General features: G+C 47.4%; 1 protein-coding gene and 1 pseudogene across 1 annotated transcript; both read left to right on the top strand.

Annotated features, from left to right (window-relative positions):
• Nucleotides 1-1,232: 1,232 nt before the first annotated feature.
• On the top strand, nucleotides 1,233-6,300 carry LOC129354983 (sepiapterin reductase-like). The gene is given in 5 exon segments (XM_055024551.1): nucleotides 1,233-2,050; nucleotides 2,961-3,089; nucleotides 3,092-3,250; nucleotides 5,103-5,129; nucleotides 5,132-6,300. Coding segments are annotated over 5 exon segments (960 nt in total). The 5' UTR covers nucleotides 1,233-1,566; the 3' UTR covers nucleotides 5,293-6,300.
• Nucleotides 6,301-10,581: 4,281 nt separating this feature from the next.
• LOC129355020 (histone-lysine N-methyltransferase Smyd1-like) lies at nucleotides 10,582-18,536 on the top strand (annotated as a pseudogene).
• The last annotated feature ends 9 nt before the right edge of the window (nucleotides 18,537-18,545 follow it).

Below are 18,545 nucleotides of genomic sequence, written 5' to 3'. Positions count from 1 at the left end.
CAAAATGTTCTTTTCACCAAACCAACTGGACTTTGTTTGAAATCAGAAACGTTTTGTAATAAAGTTAGATCCAGACTGAGTGACATCAGGACCCGGTTCTGGTTCTGGAAGGGGGAACAGTTCTGCTGAACTGTTTCTGCTCTGGCGCCGCGGGCCCAAACCCGGAACCACAGAGAAACGAAGCCCAGTTCCCACCTGGATCCCATCATCCTGGGAAACTGGACCCGCTCAGCACCAGAACCGGGCCCCTGGGCCTCCAGACAACCATGGAAGTCAGGTTTTAAAACACTGGAGGTGAAAAACTGGTTGCTAATGCGCTAACAGCAGAGCTAATATTTTAGCGCATTAGCTAACTCTGTGAACGTTTAGCGCACATAGCTTAAACTCTGAAGAGCTAAATTATCTTTTGTAAAATTTTGAGTTGAATGAAATTCAACATCTGAACTGAAGTTTGAATGAAATGACTAGTAAACAACAAATGAACAAATGAAATGATGAATCCATGAACGAAAGTTAAGACAGAACACTTAGCGCGTTTAGCTCATTGGATGCTAATGAAATAAAAATACAAATTTACATTTATGAATCATTTCAGAGCCTCAGTTGCTGAAAATTAACATGGTTCAATTTAGTGCATTAGCTTTAGCTTCTGCTAAATACCATTGATATCAAGTTTTAACGTTAGCAAAGCTAATATTAGCGTTAATGCTCTGGGGTTAGCACAGCTAGCTCTTTGTTAGCGGGTCTGGAGTCCAGAGTTTGTTTTATTTTCTGTCCGTTTCCCGTCAGTCTGACTGGAATCTGGAGTTACGGTTCAGTTTCATTCATAAATGATGTCATGCAACCAAAACCAGAAGCTAAATCTATAAACAAACACTTTTTCCAAATCAAACATTTAAAACTCAGTTTATGATCAAATCCTAATGTAACTATTCACTCTAAGAATCGTCTCTGCCTTAAAAACCCAATTCTCCACGGATCAGAACCAGAACCGATGGCGCCACACAGGCTGCTTTCAGAACCAGGCGCCTTCAGGGGTTCTGGGTCGGTATGTAGAGATGAACCGGGTCAAAACCACCGTGACCGGCAGGAACTCGTGGTACTGCTGGTACCAACCGTCGTCACAAGTCACATCAAGATGATTCAAAATGTGGTTATTGAAGGATCTCCAGTAGCAGTCAGTGTTCCAGTGGCTCCACAGGAGCCTCTGACTGAAGACTGATGACCAAGTGATGCTAACTGCCCTTGTTGTCCAGTCAGAGCAGAAAAGCAGATTTTCCCTTCACTGCATCAGTTGGTGGATCTGCTCATCGCCTCCTTTGCTTTTGCTTTGGCGTCCTGTTAGCGATGCTGGAGTCGGGGATCACGAGGGGATCATGAGGGGATCATGAGGGGATCATGAGGGGATCATGGAGCTGAGTCGGGGTCAAAGTTCAGGCAATCAGCTAAACACGTCCCACAGTTGCCATGGTTACGCATCACAAGAAGCGATGGAGCAGCAGCAGAAAGTTAAAATCAACAGAAACAGTTTTATGAATAATTACAGAACCGCTGACTGAGGTTCTGATGGGCGGGACCATCTGCTCCGGATCCACTCGCCCCGCTGCGAATCAGAGATCGTCTCTGCCGACAGAGCGCCCGGCGCTCCCGTATAAAACCAGGAGGGGGCGACAGGGCGGCAGCAGGCCGAGGAACCGCAGAAGAAGAACCGCTGATCCGAACCGACTCCTCACCATGCCTCCTGCCGCGGACCTGGGCCGGGCTCTGTGCGTCATCACCGGGGCCTCCAGAGGCTTCGGCCGGGCCGTGGCCCTGGACCTGTGCCGCCTGGTTCGGCCCGGTTCGGCGCTGGTTCTGGTGGCCCGCTCCGGGGCCGACCTGCGGGCCGTCCGGGCCCAGCTGACCGAGTCCGAGGCGGGCGCGAGCCGAAACCGGAATGAGGTGGTGGAGGCGGATGTAGGGAAGGAGGAGAGTCTGGAGAAGATCGAGAGAAAAAGCAGAGAAGTTTTTAATGATGAAATGGAGAAAATAATAGTGATTAATAACGCTGGTGAGGAAACACATGCTTATTATTAACGTTGTTAATAATGTTATTAATGTTAATATTAATATTATTAATGTTAATGTTAATATTATTAATGTCAATATTAATATTATTAATGTTATTGTTATTAATGTTAATATTAATATTATTAATGTTAATGTTAATATTATTAATGTTAATGTTATTAATGTTAATGTTATTAATATTATTAATGTTAATATTATTCATGTTATTAATATTAATAATGTTATTGTTATTAATGTTAATATTAATATTATTAATGTTAATGTTATATTATTAATGTTAATGTTATTAATATTATTAATGTTAATGTTATTAATGTTAATATTAATATTATTAATGTTAATGTTATTAATATTATTAATGTTAATATTATTGTTATTAATATTATTAATGTTGATGTTATTAATATTAATATTATTATTGATGTTAATATTAATGATATTATTATTGATGTTAGTATTATTAATGCTATAATTATTAGAATAGGTTTTGAAAGGAGACATAAAGTTTATATCTTTATATGAACAAAAAGCAAAACATTACAGATGAAAAAACTGGAAGATTTTCAGATAAAAAATTTAAATAAATTAGACATAAATGAAAAATATTTAAATGTTCTGGAAATACAAAACACTTAGATTTATTTATTACATGTAAACATTTATGAAAATAATTTTAAAGATTTATTGATTACAGAAAATAAATGTTACACATAAAATATGAAACTGATAGATTCCCATTAGTATCGCTGCAGCTGATTGGCGGAACCATTAATGATCCGGATCATTGATCTGGTGGATCGAACCCGCCTGGCGGGGTCTGGCTTTGGGTCAGAACCAGCGCTGCGTTCTGGTTGGACCGGAACCGCTCTAAGCTCCCTCTCTGCCCGCAGCTTCTCTGGGCGACGTCTCTAAGTTCGTGACGGGCTTCACGGACTTGGCCGAGGTGGACGCCTACCTGTCGCTGAACGTCAGCTCCGCCATGTGCCTGACGGCGCGGCTGCTGCAGGCCTTGCCGCCGCGCGCGGGCTGCGCCGCTGCGTCATCAACGTGTCGTCGCTCTGCGCCCTGCAGCCATTCCGCTCCTGGAGCCTTTACTGCAGCGGCAAGGCGGCGAGAGACATGATGTTCAAGGTCCTGGCCGAGGAGGAGCCAGAGCTGCGCGTGCTCAGCTACTCTCCAGGTAGGCTGTAAGCTAGCCCTACATAGCTTTATGTTAGCCCTACCTGGCTTTATGTTAGCCCTACCTGGCTTTATGCTAGCCCTACATGGCTTTATGCTAGCCCTACATAGCTTTATGCTAGCCCTACATGGCTTTATGCTAGCCCTACATAGCTTTATGTTAGCCCTACCTGGCTTTATGTTAGCCCTACCTGACTCTATGTTAGCCCTACCTGGCTTTATGCTAGCCCTACATGGCTTTATGCTAGCCCTACATAGCTTTATGTTAGCCCTACCTGGCTTTATGCTAGCCCTACCTGGCTTTATGTTAGCCCTACCTGGCTTTATGCTAGCCCTACCTGGCTTTATGCTAGCCCTACCTGGCTTTATGCTAGCCCTACATAGCTTTATGCTAGCCCTACATGGCTTTATGCTAGCCCTACCTGGCTTTATGTTAGCCCTACCTGACTCTATGTTAGCCCTACCTGGCTTTATGCTAGCCCTACATGGCTTTATGCTAGCCCTACATAGCTTTATGCTAGCCCTACATGGCTTTATGCTAGCCCTACATAGCTTTATGTTAGCCCTACCTGGCTTTATGTTAGCCCTACCTGACTCTATGTTAGCCCTACCTGGCTTTATGTTAGCCCTACATGGCTTTATGCTGGCCCTACCTGGCTTATGTTAGCCCTACCTGGCTTTATGTTAGCCCTACCTGACTCTATGTTAGCCCTACCTGGCTTTATGCTAGCCCTACATGGCTTTATGCTAGCCCTACATAGCTTTATGTTAGCCCTACCTGGCTTTATGCTAACCCTACCTGGCTTTATGCTAGCCCTACATAGCTTTATGCTAGCCCTACATAGCTTTATGTTAGCCCTCCCTGGCTTTATGCTAGCCCTACATAGCTTTATGTTAGCCCTACCTGGCTTTATGCTAGCCCTACATAGCTTTATGCTAGCCCTACCTGGCTTTATGGTAGCCCTACATAGCTTTATGCTAGCCCTACCTGGCTTTATGCTAGCCCTACATAGCTTTATGCTAGCCCTACCTGGCTTTATGGTAGCCCTACATAGCTTTATGCTAGCCCTACCTGGCTTTATGCTAGCCCTACATAGCTTTATGCTAGCCCTACCTGGCTTTATGGTAGCCCTACATAGCTTTATGCTAGCCCTACCTGGCTTTATGCTAGCCCTACACAGCTTTATGCTAGCCCTACCTGGCTTTATGTTAGCCCTACCTGGCTTTATGTTAGCCCTACCTGACTCTATGTTAGCCCTACCTGGCTTTATGCTAGCCCTACATGGCTTTATGCTAGCCCTACATAGCTTTATGTTAGCCCTACCTGGCTTTATGCTAACCCTACCTGGCTTTATGCTAGCCCTACATAGCTTTATGCTAGCCCTACATAGCTTTATGTTAGCCCTCCCTGGCTTTATGCTAGCCCTACATAGATTTATGTTAGCCCTACCTGGCTTTATGCTAGCCCTACCTGGCTTTATGGTAGCCTTACATAGCTTTATGCTAGCCCTACCTGGCTTTATGCTAGCCCTACATAGCTTTATGCTAGCCCTACCTGGCTTTATGCTAGCCCTACATAGCTTTATGCTAGCCCTACCTGGCTTTATGCTAGCCCTACATAGCTTTATGCTAGCCCTACCTGGCTTTATGGTAGCCCTACATAGCTTTATGCTAGCCCTACCTGGCTTTATGCTAGCCCTACACAGCTTTATGCTAGCCCTACCTGGCTTTATGCTAGCCCTACACAGCTTTATGCTAGCCCTACCTGGCTTTATGCTAGCCCTACATAGCTTTATGCTAGCCTCTCTCTGTTTGTAGCTGTTGATGCGTCTCCTTTGTCTCTCCTGAACCAGGACCGCTGGACACTGGGATGCAGGTGGAGGCCGGACCAAGACGGCCGACCCGAGCATCAAGAAGACGTTCTCCAACATGTTCGCTCAGGGTCAGCTGCTGACCTGCGAGGCGTCTTCTGCCAAACTGATGAAACTGCTGCTGGAGGACAAGTTCACCTCTGGAGATCATGTCGACGTCTTCGACGTGTAGCCGCTGCTCACTGCCAACTCGTTTTATTGTAGCGTCGATGTTGTGATGAAACTTTATAATTGATGTATCTTAATCCTGTCGCCGTGGAAACGTTTCAACATGCAGATTAGCTGTTACCAGATGTTGGTGACGTCTGACCAGAGGCAGATTGTTCATTTCATTTAGCGTTCGGCAAATCAGGAGAGAGCTGACTAGTGTTAGCTTTAGAGAGGCTAGTGACTGGCATACCAAGGCTGATCACCTACTAGCATACTTTCTGTTTCTGTTGCACGTTAGCCTTGGATAGGATAGCCTATGCAATGCTAATCCTAGCCTAGCTGTGCTAATTTCCAACAGAAGAAGGAGGCTACCCACTAGGTGTCCATCCTGGACATGCTAGTTGTTAGCCTCTCCAGAGCTAATACTAGCTAGTACTCTCCAGAGCTGATTGATCAGTTCCAGATGTCGGCGGATCAATCGGATCAGAAACTGGGTCCAGAATAGAACTAGCCTCCTGCTACAAGGAAGTAGCTGCTGCTGGGTCACAATAGTCTTAAATTTGGCACTAATGTTACGCCGTAGAGGTAGATGTGATAAACTCAGAACCAGGATCCAGAACCTGGAACCAGAAGAACTTTCTTAAAACTGATTTGGTTTATTGGATCACAGAGGAACCAGAGAGGATTGGAGGAAACGGACCCGAGATCCGAAAGTCAAGGTGAAAATGAGAGGTTCTGTTCTGGTTCTGTTCTGGTTCTGTTCTGGTTCTGTTCTGGACCAGAAGCTGCAGTGGAGTCAGAATGACAGACTTGATGTTGGACGGCGTCCAGATCAAACAGAACCTCATTAAAGTTTAACCGAGTCCAAACCGAGCAGCTTGGACTTTAAGTTCAACCGGCTGCAGACGCTCCGCCATCTTGGTTCTCCATGCTGGTTCTCTGGTTCTGGACGGGTTTCTGTCCAGAAACCCGTCCTGAAGAGTGAAGCTGGAGTTCAAGTCTTTAGTAGAAGTTCTGCTGCAGCATCAGAAAATGATGTTTGGGTCAAAGGTCAGGTTAGAGGCTTGACTTTATGTCAGCGTTTTCATTGTCTGGCGGGTACCGGTCCGGTCATGAATCTCTGGAACCAGTTTGAAGATTCGGCTCTAAAATGTTATTTCCTCGTCGCCACTGGAGATGAAATTTTTCCTGTTTTAGTGAAAACATTCCATGTTTATGGTGCCTTAAAAGGGTCAGAGGTCACAGAACCTTCCAGACTGTTTGAATATTAACTCATGAACTGATCCATGGAGGTTATTGACAGAAAACTTTATTTTTCTGAGATGAATTTGTTAATTGTTGCTTTTGCCCCAATTATAGAAACTTTAAATAGATATATATTTTTTTTAATGCGAACAGTATACAAAGACTCGTTGAGGTACAAAGAACATTACAACATAGGTAAATAAGACACAAGGGGCTGAAAATACAGACAGAAAAAACAACAAACTGTAAGGCAAATGACTAAAAACTAAGCAAGATTCAAAACAAAAGAAAAGTAGAGATACTGTCAGTGACTTTTTTTGCATAACTAGTTTTCAAAAGTTTCAGGGAAGCATAAAACAGCTTAAACTGATTAATAAAACAATCAAAACAAGGAGTAGAACCTCTCCATTTACAGCAATGTATATGATATTTAACAAGCAAGAAAACAATATTTACCATATCAGATATTTGATCATCAAGGTTATCAACATAATACAAAACGTGGGTGATATTTATCTCAGGGATGTCTTCAAGTTTGAGACATAACCAGTTTTAACATCTTTCCAAAGTTGAAAAGAAAAAGGACAGAAAAAAAGAGATGACTTATGGATTCCTCTGCACATTCGCAAAAGGCACAACATGTTAAATCAAATTTAAATTGTTTGTGCAAAAATTCAGCCACGGGATAAATATTGTGAGAGATTTTAAAATGAGTCTCTTTCACCTTAGGTGAAACCGGCCATTTAACATACTTAGAAAACGCTTTCTCAATAAAAGACAAATTAGTTGTTACCAAAAAAATATTATTGTAATCATGAAATAATTTAGATTTGAAAGCAGTCACAAGCATACCATTATTACACTTTTGTCAGTCACAATATATTCTCCAATCTTCAATGTAGGTAAAGATGAAGCAACACTTGAAAATCTCAAGGTGTTTTGGATGAGATGGAGCAGAGCTACAGGAATATCTCTGCATACTTTTACATATTCATTATAAGAACAGTTCAGATTAAATTTGTGGGTAAAATCTTTATGATTTAACAAAACACCATTACTATCCATCAAGTCAGTTACAAATAGAATACCTTTCTCATACCAGTCAGTTTTAAAAATAGATTTTCTATTCAGTAATATTGATCTGTTATTCCACTCTAGGGATCCATGTGGGGTAAAATTGTGAGTAAATATCATTTTCCAAAAGTGTAAAACTTGTTTATGAAATGAGAATCTTGGTTAATTCAAAATCACATTTAAGCAAGAAATCTAAACCACCTAATTTTTTAAATATTGATTTGGGGATATGAAACCACATGGAGTTGGAATGAGACAAATAGGTCTTTAGCCAATTTATTCCAAAGGAACCAATCAGAGCCTCAAAATCTAAAGCTCTAATTCCTCCTTTATCATAATCTTAATAAGATGAGAACGTCGTAAATAATGAGTTTTATTCCTCCAGATAAATTGAAAGATTATCGAATTAGCTTTTCTAATGTTTTTGTTGGAGATAAGGCCGAATGACAAGGATAAATTAATTTGGACACTCCCTCTGCTTTGGATAGAAGAGTTCGTCCAAAAATAGTCAGATCTCTAGTTAACCAGCGGCTCAAGGATGTCTTCATGCCATCCAAGCATCTTTCAATGTTTTCCTCCTCTCTTCTGGTAGCATTATTAGAAATCAGTATTCCCAGATACTTTACTTTGGACTTAACAGTAATGGAAGCAACTGACGTATCAGAGCTAGAATGGATCGGCAGAAGTTCACATTTATTAATATTGAGAGACAAACCAGACGCTTCTGAAAACATTAAAATAGATTTCAACGCAATGTCAACCATAGCCTTATCTTTTAAAAAAATGGTTGTATCATCAGCAAATTGACTATTCTTGAATTCCTTATCAAAAATGTTTATACCATGCAAATTCAAATTTTTCTGAATTATTAAAGTAAGCATTTGAGTTGTTGATATGAATAATTTAGGTGAAATTGGGCCTGATTCCTCGTGACATAGGGAAGCTGGGGGTTAAACTTGTTCCCAGAGAAACTGAGCTACTATAAAATAATCTGATTATATTGCAAAACTTTTCCCCAAAACCAAAGTATTTTAAGGTTTTTATTATAAAGCAGTGTTCCAGTGAGTCAAAAGCCTTAAAAAAATCCAGGAATAAAAAAATTATCATTATCAATAAAACTACGATAATCAATCATATCAAGAATGAGTCTCATATGATGATGGATATTCCTCCCCTTTAAAAACGCTGATTAAAAACGCTGATTAATAATCGAATCCAAACCACTATTTAAGCGATTTCATAAATAAGAGCTAAAAGTTTGTAATCTGTTCATAACAGAGTGATAGGTCTCCAGTTGTCCAGTGATAAAGGATCTTTGTTGGCTTTGGGGATCAGAGTAATCAACCTCGTTTCATGGTGGGAGAGACTATTGTTTGAAATGCATTCCAGCAGGGCCTCAAATAATAGTTTTCCTAAATCTTTCCAAAAGAAAATATAAAATTCATGGTTAACCCGTCCAGGCCAGGAGATTTACCTTTTGCCATTTGTTGAATTGCTGTGTCTAGTTCTTCAATTCTCAAGTCATCATCCATAAGGCTTTTAAAATCGAGATTAATTTCTTCAATAGATTCCTGAATTTCATCCAAAAAAGATTGGCAATTGGATTCAAAATATTTAGAACAATATAGGTCACTATAAAAATTCCTAATTGCCGTGTTTATTAAATCCAGGTCTTCAGTGACATTCCCATTAATAATTAGTTTCTGAATCTTCTTTTTGGACTGTCTTTGTTTCTCAAGACCAAAGAAATATGAAGAGTTTTTTTTTTCGCCTTCCTCAATCCATCGAGCCCTGAGCGAACGAAAGGCCCCCGAGCTTTATCCAGAAAAACATCATCTAGTTGAGTTTTGAAAACTTCAAGCTGATTTCGCTCTGGATAAACAAAACTGACTTTGAACATAGAGAATTAATATTGCTAATAAGTTGGGATTGCTCTTGTCTCCTCTGCTTTGAAACTAGTTTTCCAATCTTTATTGCAGTTGTTCTAATCTGAAATTTAAGCCACTCCCACTTATTTAAGGGAGACAGATCCAAATTGAAATATCCTTAATGAGGTTCAGGACTTCAGAACAGAAAATTCTATTACTCAGCAAATTACTATTAAATTTCCAAGTTAAGTTTGAGGGTGGCTTAGATTCATCCAGAAAGAGAAACAAGGTAACAGAACAATGATCTGTTAAAGCAGCCGCTGAAATTTCACAACTTGAGATATTATGAATTAAATTATGTGGGATTAACCAGTAATCTAGCCTAGAGCATTGGCCATTTCCAGAAGGATTGAACCAGGAGTATTGTCTGATATCAGGATTTCTAAATCTCCACCAGTCTAACAAATTTGTATTAGAGATCAAATTTACAAAAATATCATTATAAACGTGCTGCCCCCGAGAGGGGAGACGATCAATCGATCCATCAGGAGGTATATTAAAATCTCCTCCTAAGATAACTTGATCCGTGGAATATTTTATTGTCCAAGATTTTATCATTTCTTCAAGGTCAGCAATGAAACTTTAAATATTGTAAACAATCATTTGACCAGAATGAGGCCTGGCCCTTTAAGAGATGTTGTCATGGTATCGAGTATCGGCGGTGACGATGTTCGGTTCCTGACAGGAAGTGATGATCCCACTTCCTGTTTGATAAAATCTTGTTTTTCCTTCATATTAATTTGCATATTTTTGTATTTCTGCTTTTTGTTCAAAAAACAAATTAAATGATTTATAACTTAAATTTATGAAACATTTTCTGGAGGCAGATGGAGGTCAGAGGTCAGAGGTTAAACACTGTTTATCCAGGTGCCAGACTGAACTTCCTCTGTGTTCTGGTTCATGTCCAGTCGGGTCAGGAAGGTTCTGGTCCTGTTCCGGTCCTGTTCTGGTCCTGTTCCGGTCCGGTTCTGGTCCGGTTCCGGTCCGTCTGCTCTGGTTTCAGTGATGACAGCAGCAGGTCCAGCTGATGGACGGCACCAGCTGCTGGGACCAAAATACCCGCAGGGGAACCGACCCAAACAAGGGTCCGACCCGTCCTGGCTCAGCAGGTTCCGGTCCGGAGGGCGGGGTTTCCCGGTTCCCCTGCGGGTCGCGCCGAGGAGAGACGGCTGAGAGTCCTTCAGCCCGTCCGGCGGTACCGGTCCGGTCATGGAGCTGTTTGACGCCGGGGTGAAAGGTCGCGGCCTGCGGGCCAGCAGGGAGCTCAGCACCGGGAGGTTCTGCTGGCCGAACCGGGCTACGCCGCCGTGGTCCACAGCAGGTGAGCCGGTACCGGAACCCAGATGGGACGGGTTCAGCTGCGGTTCAGAGGATTTAAAGGGGTCTGATCTGGTTACCATGACGACTGTAACATGACCCGGACCGGACCGGACCGGACCGAACCGGACCGGACCGGACTCAGCAGGACCCAGCTGAGTGGAGAAAACATCAGAGATTCAGGTTCAATAAAATCCAAAAATCAATAATTAATCCTTCAGTTTGATCAATAGAAACGATTAGAAACCTGAAATAAATACTGATCAATGTTTTTCTGTGTTTTAATATTTATATTCTAATACCTGATCAGTTGATCAGTTGATGTCTGCAACAGAATATTGATCATCAATAGAAATGATCCAGGATGGAAATGATGTCATAAAGTCAAAGTTCTGCAATAAAGATGAAATATTAGAAGAATAAAGTAATAATTTGATAAAACTCCTTTATGAGGATCTGAGGAACGTTGAGGTTCTGCTTTGGTATCAGTAACTGATCAGATCATCAATAATCAGATGATTGTTCTGATTAAAACTGATTGGATCCGTTTTCATGTAATTTTCCGACATTGTTTAAAATAATTATTTTCTAATTCATAAACTAATTCTGCTCATAAGTAAACCTGGACCTGAAGGTTCTGATGACCCGTCAGATCCGCCGACATAAAACCAGTGATGCTGCGGCTCCTGCCATCCCATAATGGTGGAATCACCATGGCAACCAGAGACATCTCAGTCATGAAGTTTAACCGTCTCATTTAGCTGTTAGCTTAGAGTTTCTGTATTGTTTTTGCATGTAAACCTGGATTAGCTCTGTAGCTTAGCATGCTAGCTGCTAGCATCTTTCCGCTGTGTTTTGTCCCAGTTTGGCCTCCCAGGTGTGCCACAGCTGTTTCCGTCGCCAGGCCAACCTGCACCGCTGCGCCCAGTGCCGCTTCGCCCACTACTGCAACCGGACCTGCCAGACGGCCGGATGGGACGGACACAAGCAGGAGTGCGCCGCCATCAGGAAACTCGGGGGCGCCCAACGAGAACGTCCGGTGAGGAGGGACGAGCTCTGGTTGGTGTTTGGGACCCTAAACCTAATCCTACCCCCTACACTGACCCCAACACTGACCCCTACACTGACCCCTACACTGACCCCTACACTGACCCCTACACTGACCCCAACACCAACACTGACCCCAACACTGACCCCAACACTGACACCAACACTGACCCCAACACCAACACTGACCCCAACACTGACCCCAACACTGACCCCAACACCAACACTGACCCCAACACTGACCCCAACACACAACACTGACCCCAACACTGACCCAACACTGACCCCTACACTGACACCAACACTGACCCCAACACCAACACTGACCCCAACACTGACCCCTACACTGACCCCTACACTGACCCCTACACTGACCCCAACACCAACACTGACCCCAACACTGACCCCAACACTGACCCCTACACTGACACCAACACTGACCCCAACACTGACCCCAACACTGACCCCTACACTGACCCCAACACTGACCCCTACACTGACCCCAACACTGACCCCAACACTGACCCCTACACTGACCCCTACACTGACCCCAACACTGACCCCAACACCAACACTGACCCCAACACTGACCCCAACACCAACACTGACCCCAACACTGACCCCAACACTGACCCCTACACTGACCCCAACACTGACACCAACACCAACACTGACCCCAACACTGACCCCAACACTGACCCCAACACTGACCCCTACACTGACCCCAACACTGACCCCAACACCACTGACCCCAACACTGACCCCAACACTGACCCCAACACTGACCCCAACACTGACCCCAACACTGACCCCAACACTGACCCCAACACTGACCCCTACACTGACCCCAACACCAACACTGACCCCAACACTGACCCCAACACTGACCCCAACACTGACCCCAACACCAACACTGACCCCAACACTGACCCCAACACTGACCCCAACACTGACCCCAACACTGACCCCTACACCAACACTGACCCCAACACTGACACCAACACTGACCCCAACACCAACACTGACCCCAACACTGACCCCTACACTGACCCCTACACTGACCCCAACACCAACACTGAGCCCAACACTGACCCCAACACCAACACTGACCCCAACACTGACCCCAACACTGACCCCTACACTGACCCCAACACCAACACTGACCCCAACACTGACCCCAAAACCAACACTGACCCCAACACTGACCCCAACACTGACACCAACACAACACTGACCCCAACACTGACCCCAAAACCAACACTGACCCAACACTGACCCCAACACTGACCCCTACACTGACCCCTACACTGACACCAACACTGACCCCTACACTGACCCAACACTGACCCCAACACTGACCCCAACACTGACCCCAACACTGACCCCAACACTGACCCCTACACTGACCCCAACACTGACCCCTACACTGACCCCAACACTGACCCCAACACTGACCCCAACACTGACCCCAACACTGACCCCAACACTGACCCCTACACTGACCCCAACACTGACCCCAACACTGACCCCAACACTGACCCCAACACTGAGCCTAACACTGACCCCTACACTGACCCCAACACTGACCCCTACACTGACCCCAACACTGACCCCAACACTGACCCCAACACTGACCCCTACACTGACCCCAACACTGACCCCAACACTGACCCCTACACTGACCCCAACACTGACCCCAACACTGACCCCAACACTGACCCCAACACCAACACTGACCCCAACACCAACACTGACCCCAACACTGACCCCTACACTGACCCCAACACTGACCCCAACACTGACCCCAACACTGACCCCTACACTGACCCCAACACTGACCCCAACACTGACCCCCAACTGACCCCAACACCAACACTGACCCCAACACCAACACTGACCCCTACACCAACCGTGTCTCATGATCGGTCAGAACTAAAGTCCTGAATGGATCGTGTAGAAAATCTGATTCAATCAAAGCGATAAATTGGTCGGTTCATGCTGGAGACTCCTAAACATGAGAGCTGAAGGTTTGGGAGTTTTCCACAAAGTGCTAAAGATGTGAACATGAACTGGAGTCCATGTTTCTGTTGACCCGGTTGAGTCGGTTCTTCTCTCGCCGCAGGCTGGCCGCCCGGCTGCTGTGGCGCAGGAACAGAGACCAGGGCTTGGCGTCGGACAGCCAGCTGCTGGCCGTGGATCAGCTGCAGCATCATCTGCAGGATCTGCCTGAAGACGAACTGAAGACGCTGCAGGCGGACGTCCAGACCTTCCTCAGGTTCTGGTCCTGCGGGTCGAAGCGGCACCAGGCCGACTTCATCAGCCACGTCTTCGGCCTCGTCAGTCGATCCTCCTCCGCTGCGCCCGTCTCTGCCGGTCTCTGACCTCTCCGCTGACCTCTCCGCTGACCTCTCTGTGTCTCTGCAGATTAAATCCAATGGACTGACGCTTCCCGACCAGAGAGGTCTGCAGACGGTCGGTCTGGGACTTTTCCCCAATCTGAGCCTCGTCCTGCTGGCCCAACTGCACCGCCACACTCAACCACGGAAAGTAGGTGATTTCTACGGTGGACGTAGAAAAAGTTGATGTGAAGGTCAGCGGAGGTTATGGAAACAGGTTTAAGAAGGTCAAGGGTCAGAAGGAGTCACTCTGAAACAAAAAGCAACCATTAAATCTGTCTAAAGCTGACGTCACGTCAGAAGATCCAGAAACATTTCAGATTCATGCAGCATGGGAGACAGCAGTGAGGCGAGACAGCAGTGAGGCGAGACAGCAGTGAGGCGAGACAGCAGTGAGGCGAGACAGCAGTGAGGTGAGACAGAGGTGAGGCGAGACAGCAGTGAGGTGAGACAGCAGTGAGGTGAGACAGCAGTGAGGTGAGACAGAGGTGAGGCGAGACAGCAGTGAGGTGAGACAGCAGTGAGGCGAGACAGTGAGGGTGAGACAGCAGTGAGGCGAGACAGCAGTGAGGCGAGACAGCAGTGAGGCAGACAGAGGTGAGGCGAGACAGCAGTGAGGTGAGACAGCAGTGAGGTGAGACAGAGGTGAGGCGAGACAGCAGTGAGGCGAGACAGAGGTGAGGCGAGACAGCAGTGAGGCGAGACAGCAGTGAGGCGAGACAGAGGTGAGGCGAGACAGCAGTGAGGCGAGACAGCAGTGAGGTGAGACAGCAGTGAGGCGAGACAGAGGTGAGGCGAGACAGCAGTGAGGCGAGACAGAGGTGAGGCGAGACAGCAGTGAGGTGAGACAGCAGTGAGGTGAGACAGAGGTGAGGCGAGACAGCAGTGAGGTGAGACAGCAGTGAGGCGAGACAGCAGTGAGGTGAGACAGAGGTGAGGCGAGACAGCAGTGAGAGGAGACAGCAGTGAGGCGAGACAGCAGTGAGGCGAGACAGCAGTGAGGTGAGACAGCAGTGAGGCGAGACAGCAGTGAGGTGAGACAGCAGTGAGGCGAGACAGCAGTGAGGTGAGACAGCCGTGAGGTGAGACAGCAGTGAGGTGAGACAGCAGTGAGGTGAGACAGCAGTGTGAGGTGAGACAGCAGTGAGGTGAGACAGCAGTGAGGCGAGACAGCAGTGAGGCGAGACAGCAGTGAGGCGAGACAGCAGTGAGGTGAGACAGCCGTGAGGTGAGACAGCAGTGAGGTGAGACAGCAGTGAGGTGAGACAGCAGTGTGAGGTGAGACAGCCGTGAGGTGAGACAGCAGTGAGGTGAGACAGCAGTGAGGTGAGACAGCAGTGAGGTGAGACAGCAGTGAGGTGAGACAGCAGTGAGCGAGACAGCAGTGAGGCGAGACAGCAGTGAGGCGAGACAGCAGTGAGGTGAGACAGCCGTGAGGTGAGACAGCAGTGAGGTGAGACAGCAGTGAGGTGAGACAGCAGTGTGAGGTGAGACAGCAGTGAGGTGAGACAGCAGTGAGGCGAGACAGCAGTGAGGCGAGACAGCAGTGAGGCGAGACAGCAGTGAGGTGAGACAGCCGTGAGGTGAGACAGCCGTGAGGTGAGACAGCGGTGAGGTGAGACAGCAGTGAGGTGAACAGCCGTGAGGTGAGACAGCCGTGAGGTGAGACAGCAGTGAGGTGAGACAGCAGTGAGGTGAGACAGCAGTGAGGCGAGACAGCAGTGAGGCGAGACAGCAGTGAGGTGAGACAGCCGTGAGGTGAGACAGCCGTGAGGTGAGACAGCAGTGAGGTGAGACAGCAGTGAGGTGAGACAGAGGTGAGGTGTGAGGAGGCGAGAGGGACAGATGAAAAAACTCAGACTGTTTGCAGACGATTGTGTGATCTGCTTCCAGGAGGAAACCTGAAGGTCGGATAAACGTTTGATTCTCTTCACTTAGAACAGAAATGAATTCATCAGATTAACGTTAAAAGGCCCTGATGTCCAAAATCTGCCAAAGGTAAACTGTTCAGAAACTTTCTTTTAGTTGCGGGTGTTTTGTGGAGCCTGTCAGCGGTTCTGTCCGGGTCTGGTTCTGAACGGCTCGGTGGACAACAATCCACTGATCCAGATTCAAGTGTTTCCCTGAATCCTAACCAAGTTGATCCAGACTCCAACAGTCCAGTCCTGTCCTCTCTGCTCAGTCTTGTCCTGACAGGGATGCAGAGGAGACGGTTCCCAACGGCCGGGTCCAAACCGGACAGGAGCCCAGTCCCACACAGGGCAGTCCCACACAGGGCCCAGTCCCACACAGGGCCCAGTCCCACACAGGAGCCCAGTCCCACACAGGCCCAGTCCCACACAGGGCCCAGTCCCACACAGGGCCCAGTCCCACAGGGCCCAGTCCCACCCCATCTCCTCTCTTAAGGACAAACCGAACTGTTGGAGACCAGAGGAAGACGGTTGGCCTTCCTCGCAGGACGGACAGTAGACATGCTGGATGAAGACAGAATCGGTCCACTGGTCTCCATCAGAGGACACAGACTGATCGTCTCTGACACAAATAAACATTTCATGTTTGTCTTTTGCAGCCAATCAGCCGTGAACTCCACCCTCCACTCTCCGCTGAGGTGTGTACCACAGACCATTCCCACCGGACCCGGCCGCACTAATCAGCTTCACCCGACCAGAACTGAGCTCTCCCTCCGTTGGTGTTGCAGGATGGAGCTGCGCGCTCTGGGGAGGATCTGCCAGGGCGAGGAGCTCACCATCAGCTACGTGGACGTCCTCAACCTGTCGGCGGATCGCCAGAAACAGCTGAAGGAGCGTTTCCACTTCGACTGCAGCTGCGATCACTGCAGCCGGCGAGTTTGGTGACGACCTGATGGCAGCGGCTGCCGAGGCAAAGGTCAGCGAAACGTTCTGGCTTCTTCTTCAGGATGCCACCCTGCTCTCCTCACCGGGTTTTCCTCACAGCCCTCTGCGGACGCGGTGAAACAGGTCAGCGCCTTCAGTAAGGAGACCCTGGAGAAGGTTGAGAAAAGCTCGTAGAGACGGGGATCACAGCCAGGTAGGCCTGCGTCCCGCCGGCCCGTCCCGTCCCGTCCCGCCGGCCTGTCCCGTCCCGGCCCATCCTGTCCTGTCCCGTCCCGCCGGCCTGTCCTGTCCTGTCCCTCCCCCGTCCTGCCGGCCCGGCCCTGAACGCCTCAGTCTGAGTGTTTCTCTGCTGCCTCAGGTGTTGAAGTTGTGCCAGGAGTGTTTGGAGAAGCAGCAGGACGTCCTGGCAGACACTCACCTGTACAAACTCAAGGTGCTGTCCGTCCTGGCCGAGGTGCTGACCCACCACAGGAAGTTCTCTGAAGCTGCAGGATTCGCTCGCAAGATGGTGGAAGGATTGACGTGAGTACATGAGAACATCAAGTGAACGTAAATCTGAATGATGTGAAGACATGTTCCTGTAGGCTGTTTACCACCAGATGGTCCAGTTGACCCGGTTCAACTGGGACCAAAGGAGACCAAGAACCAGCTGCTCTGACCCAAACCAGCCTGTTCCCCTCCTGCCCTGTGGGGGCGCTGCACCAACAACCACTGCAGGAAACGACACTAAAACCTCTGAAGACACTGAGAGCAACTTCCTGTTTGAAACAAGATGGAGGCGTCAGAGTTTATGTTGGAGGATTTCTCTCTAGTCTTTGGCTGAAGACCAGAAATCAACCGAACCGTTAGCTTAGCATTCACACCAGAACCGGACTTTGACTAGACAGACGGACAGCAGCTGGGTGGTGGGGATGCATCCTGAAGGTCTGACTCTGGTCTGCTCTTTGTCCTTCCTCCCAAACAGGAAGTTGTATCACCCCAACAACTCCCAGCTGGGCCTGGCCCTGATGAGGTCAGGGGTCACCCACTGGCACGCCGGGCAGGTGGAGGTCAGCCACAAGATGATCTGTGAGGCTTACCGCATCATGCTGGTCACTCACGGGCCGAACCACTCCATCACCAAAGACCTGGAGGTACTTCCTGCTGCGTCCAGGTCAGTCCTGCAGGAGGACCGGTTCCTAACCCGACTCCGTTCCCCTGCAGTCCATCCGGTCCCAGACGGAGCTGGAGCTGAAGGCGCAGAAGGAGAACGTCCTGGACATGAAGAACCTGCCGGTGAGCAGCAGCAGCGCCCGCCCAGGAAACACCAAGGACTTCCTCCGGCAGCAGTGAAGCAACCGGACCTTTCCCGGGTCTACCCAGAACCACTGCAAATATCTGCAATAAAACTGGAGCCGTTCATGAGTTCATCTC

The sequence above is a fragment of the Poeciliopsis prolifica genome, unplaced genomic scaffold (genome assembly GCF_027474105.1).
Source record: "Poeciliopsis prolifica strain line A6 unplaced genomic scaffold, Auburn_PproV2 SCAFFOLD123, whole genome shotgun sequence".
NCBI lineage: Eukaryota > Metazoa > Chordata > Actinopteri > Cyprinodontiformes > Poeciliidae > Poeciliopsis > Poeciliopsis prolifica.
This window is presented reverse-complemented; position numbering and strand designations above follow the sequence as displayed.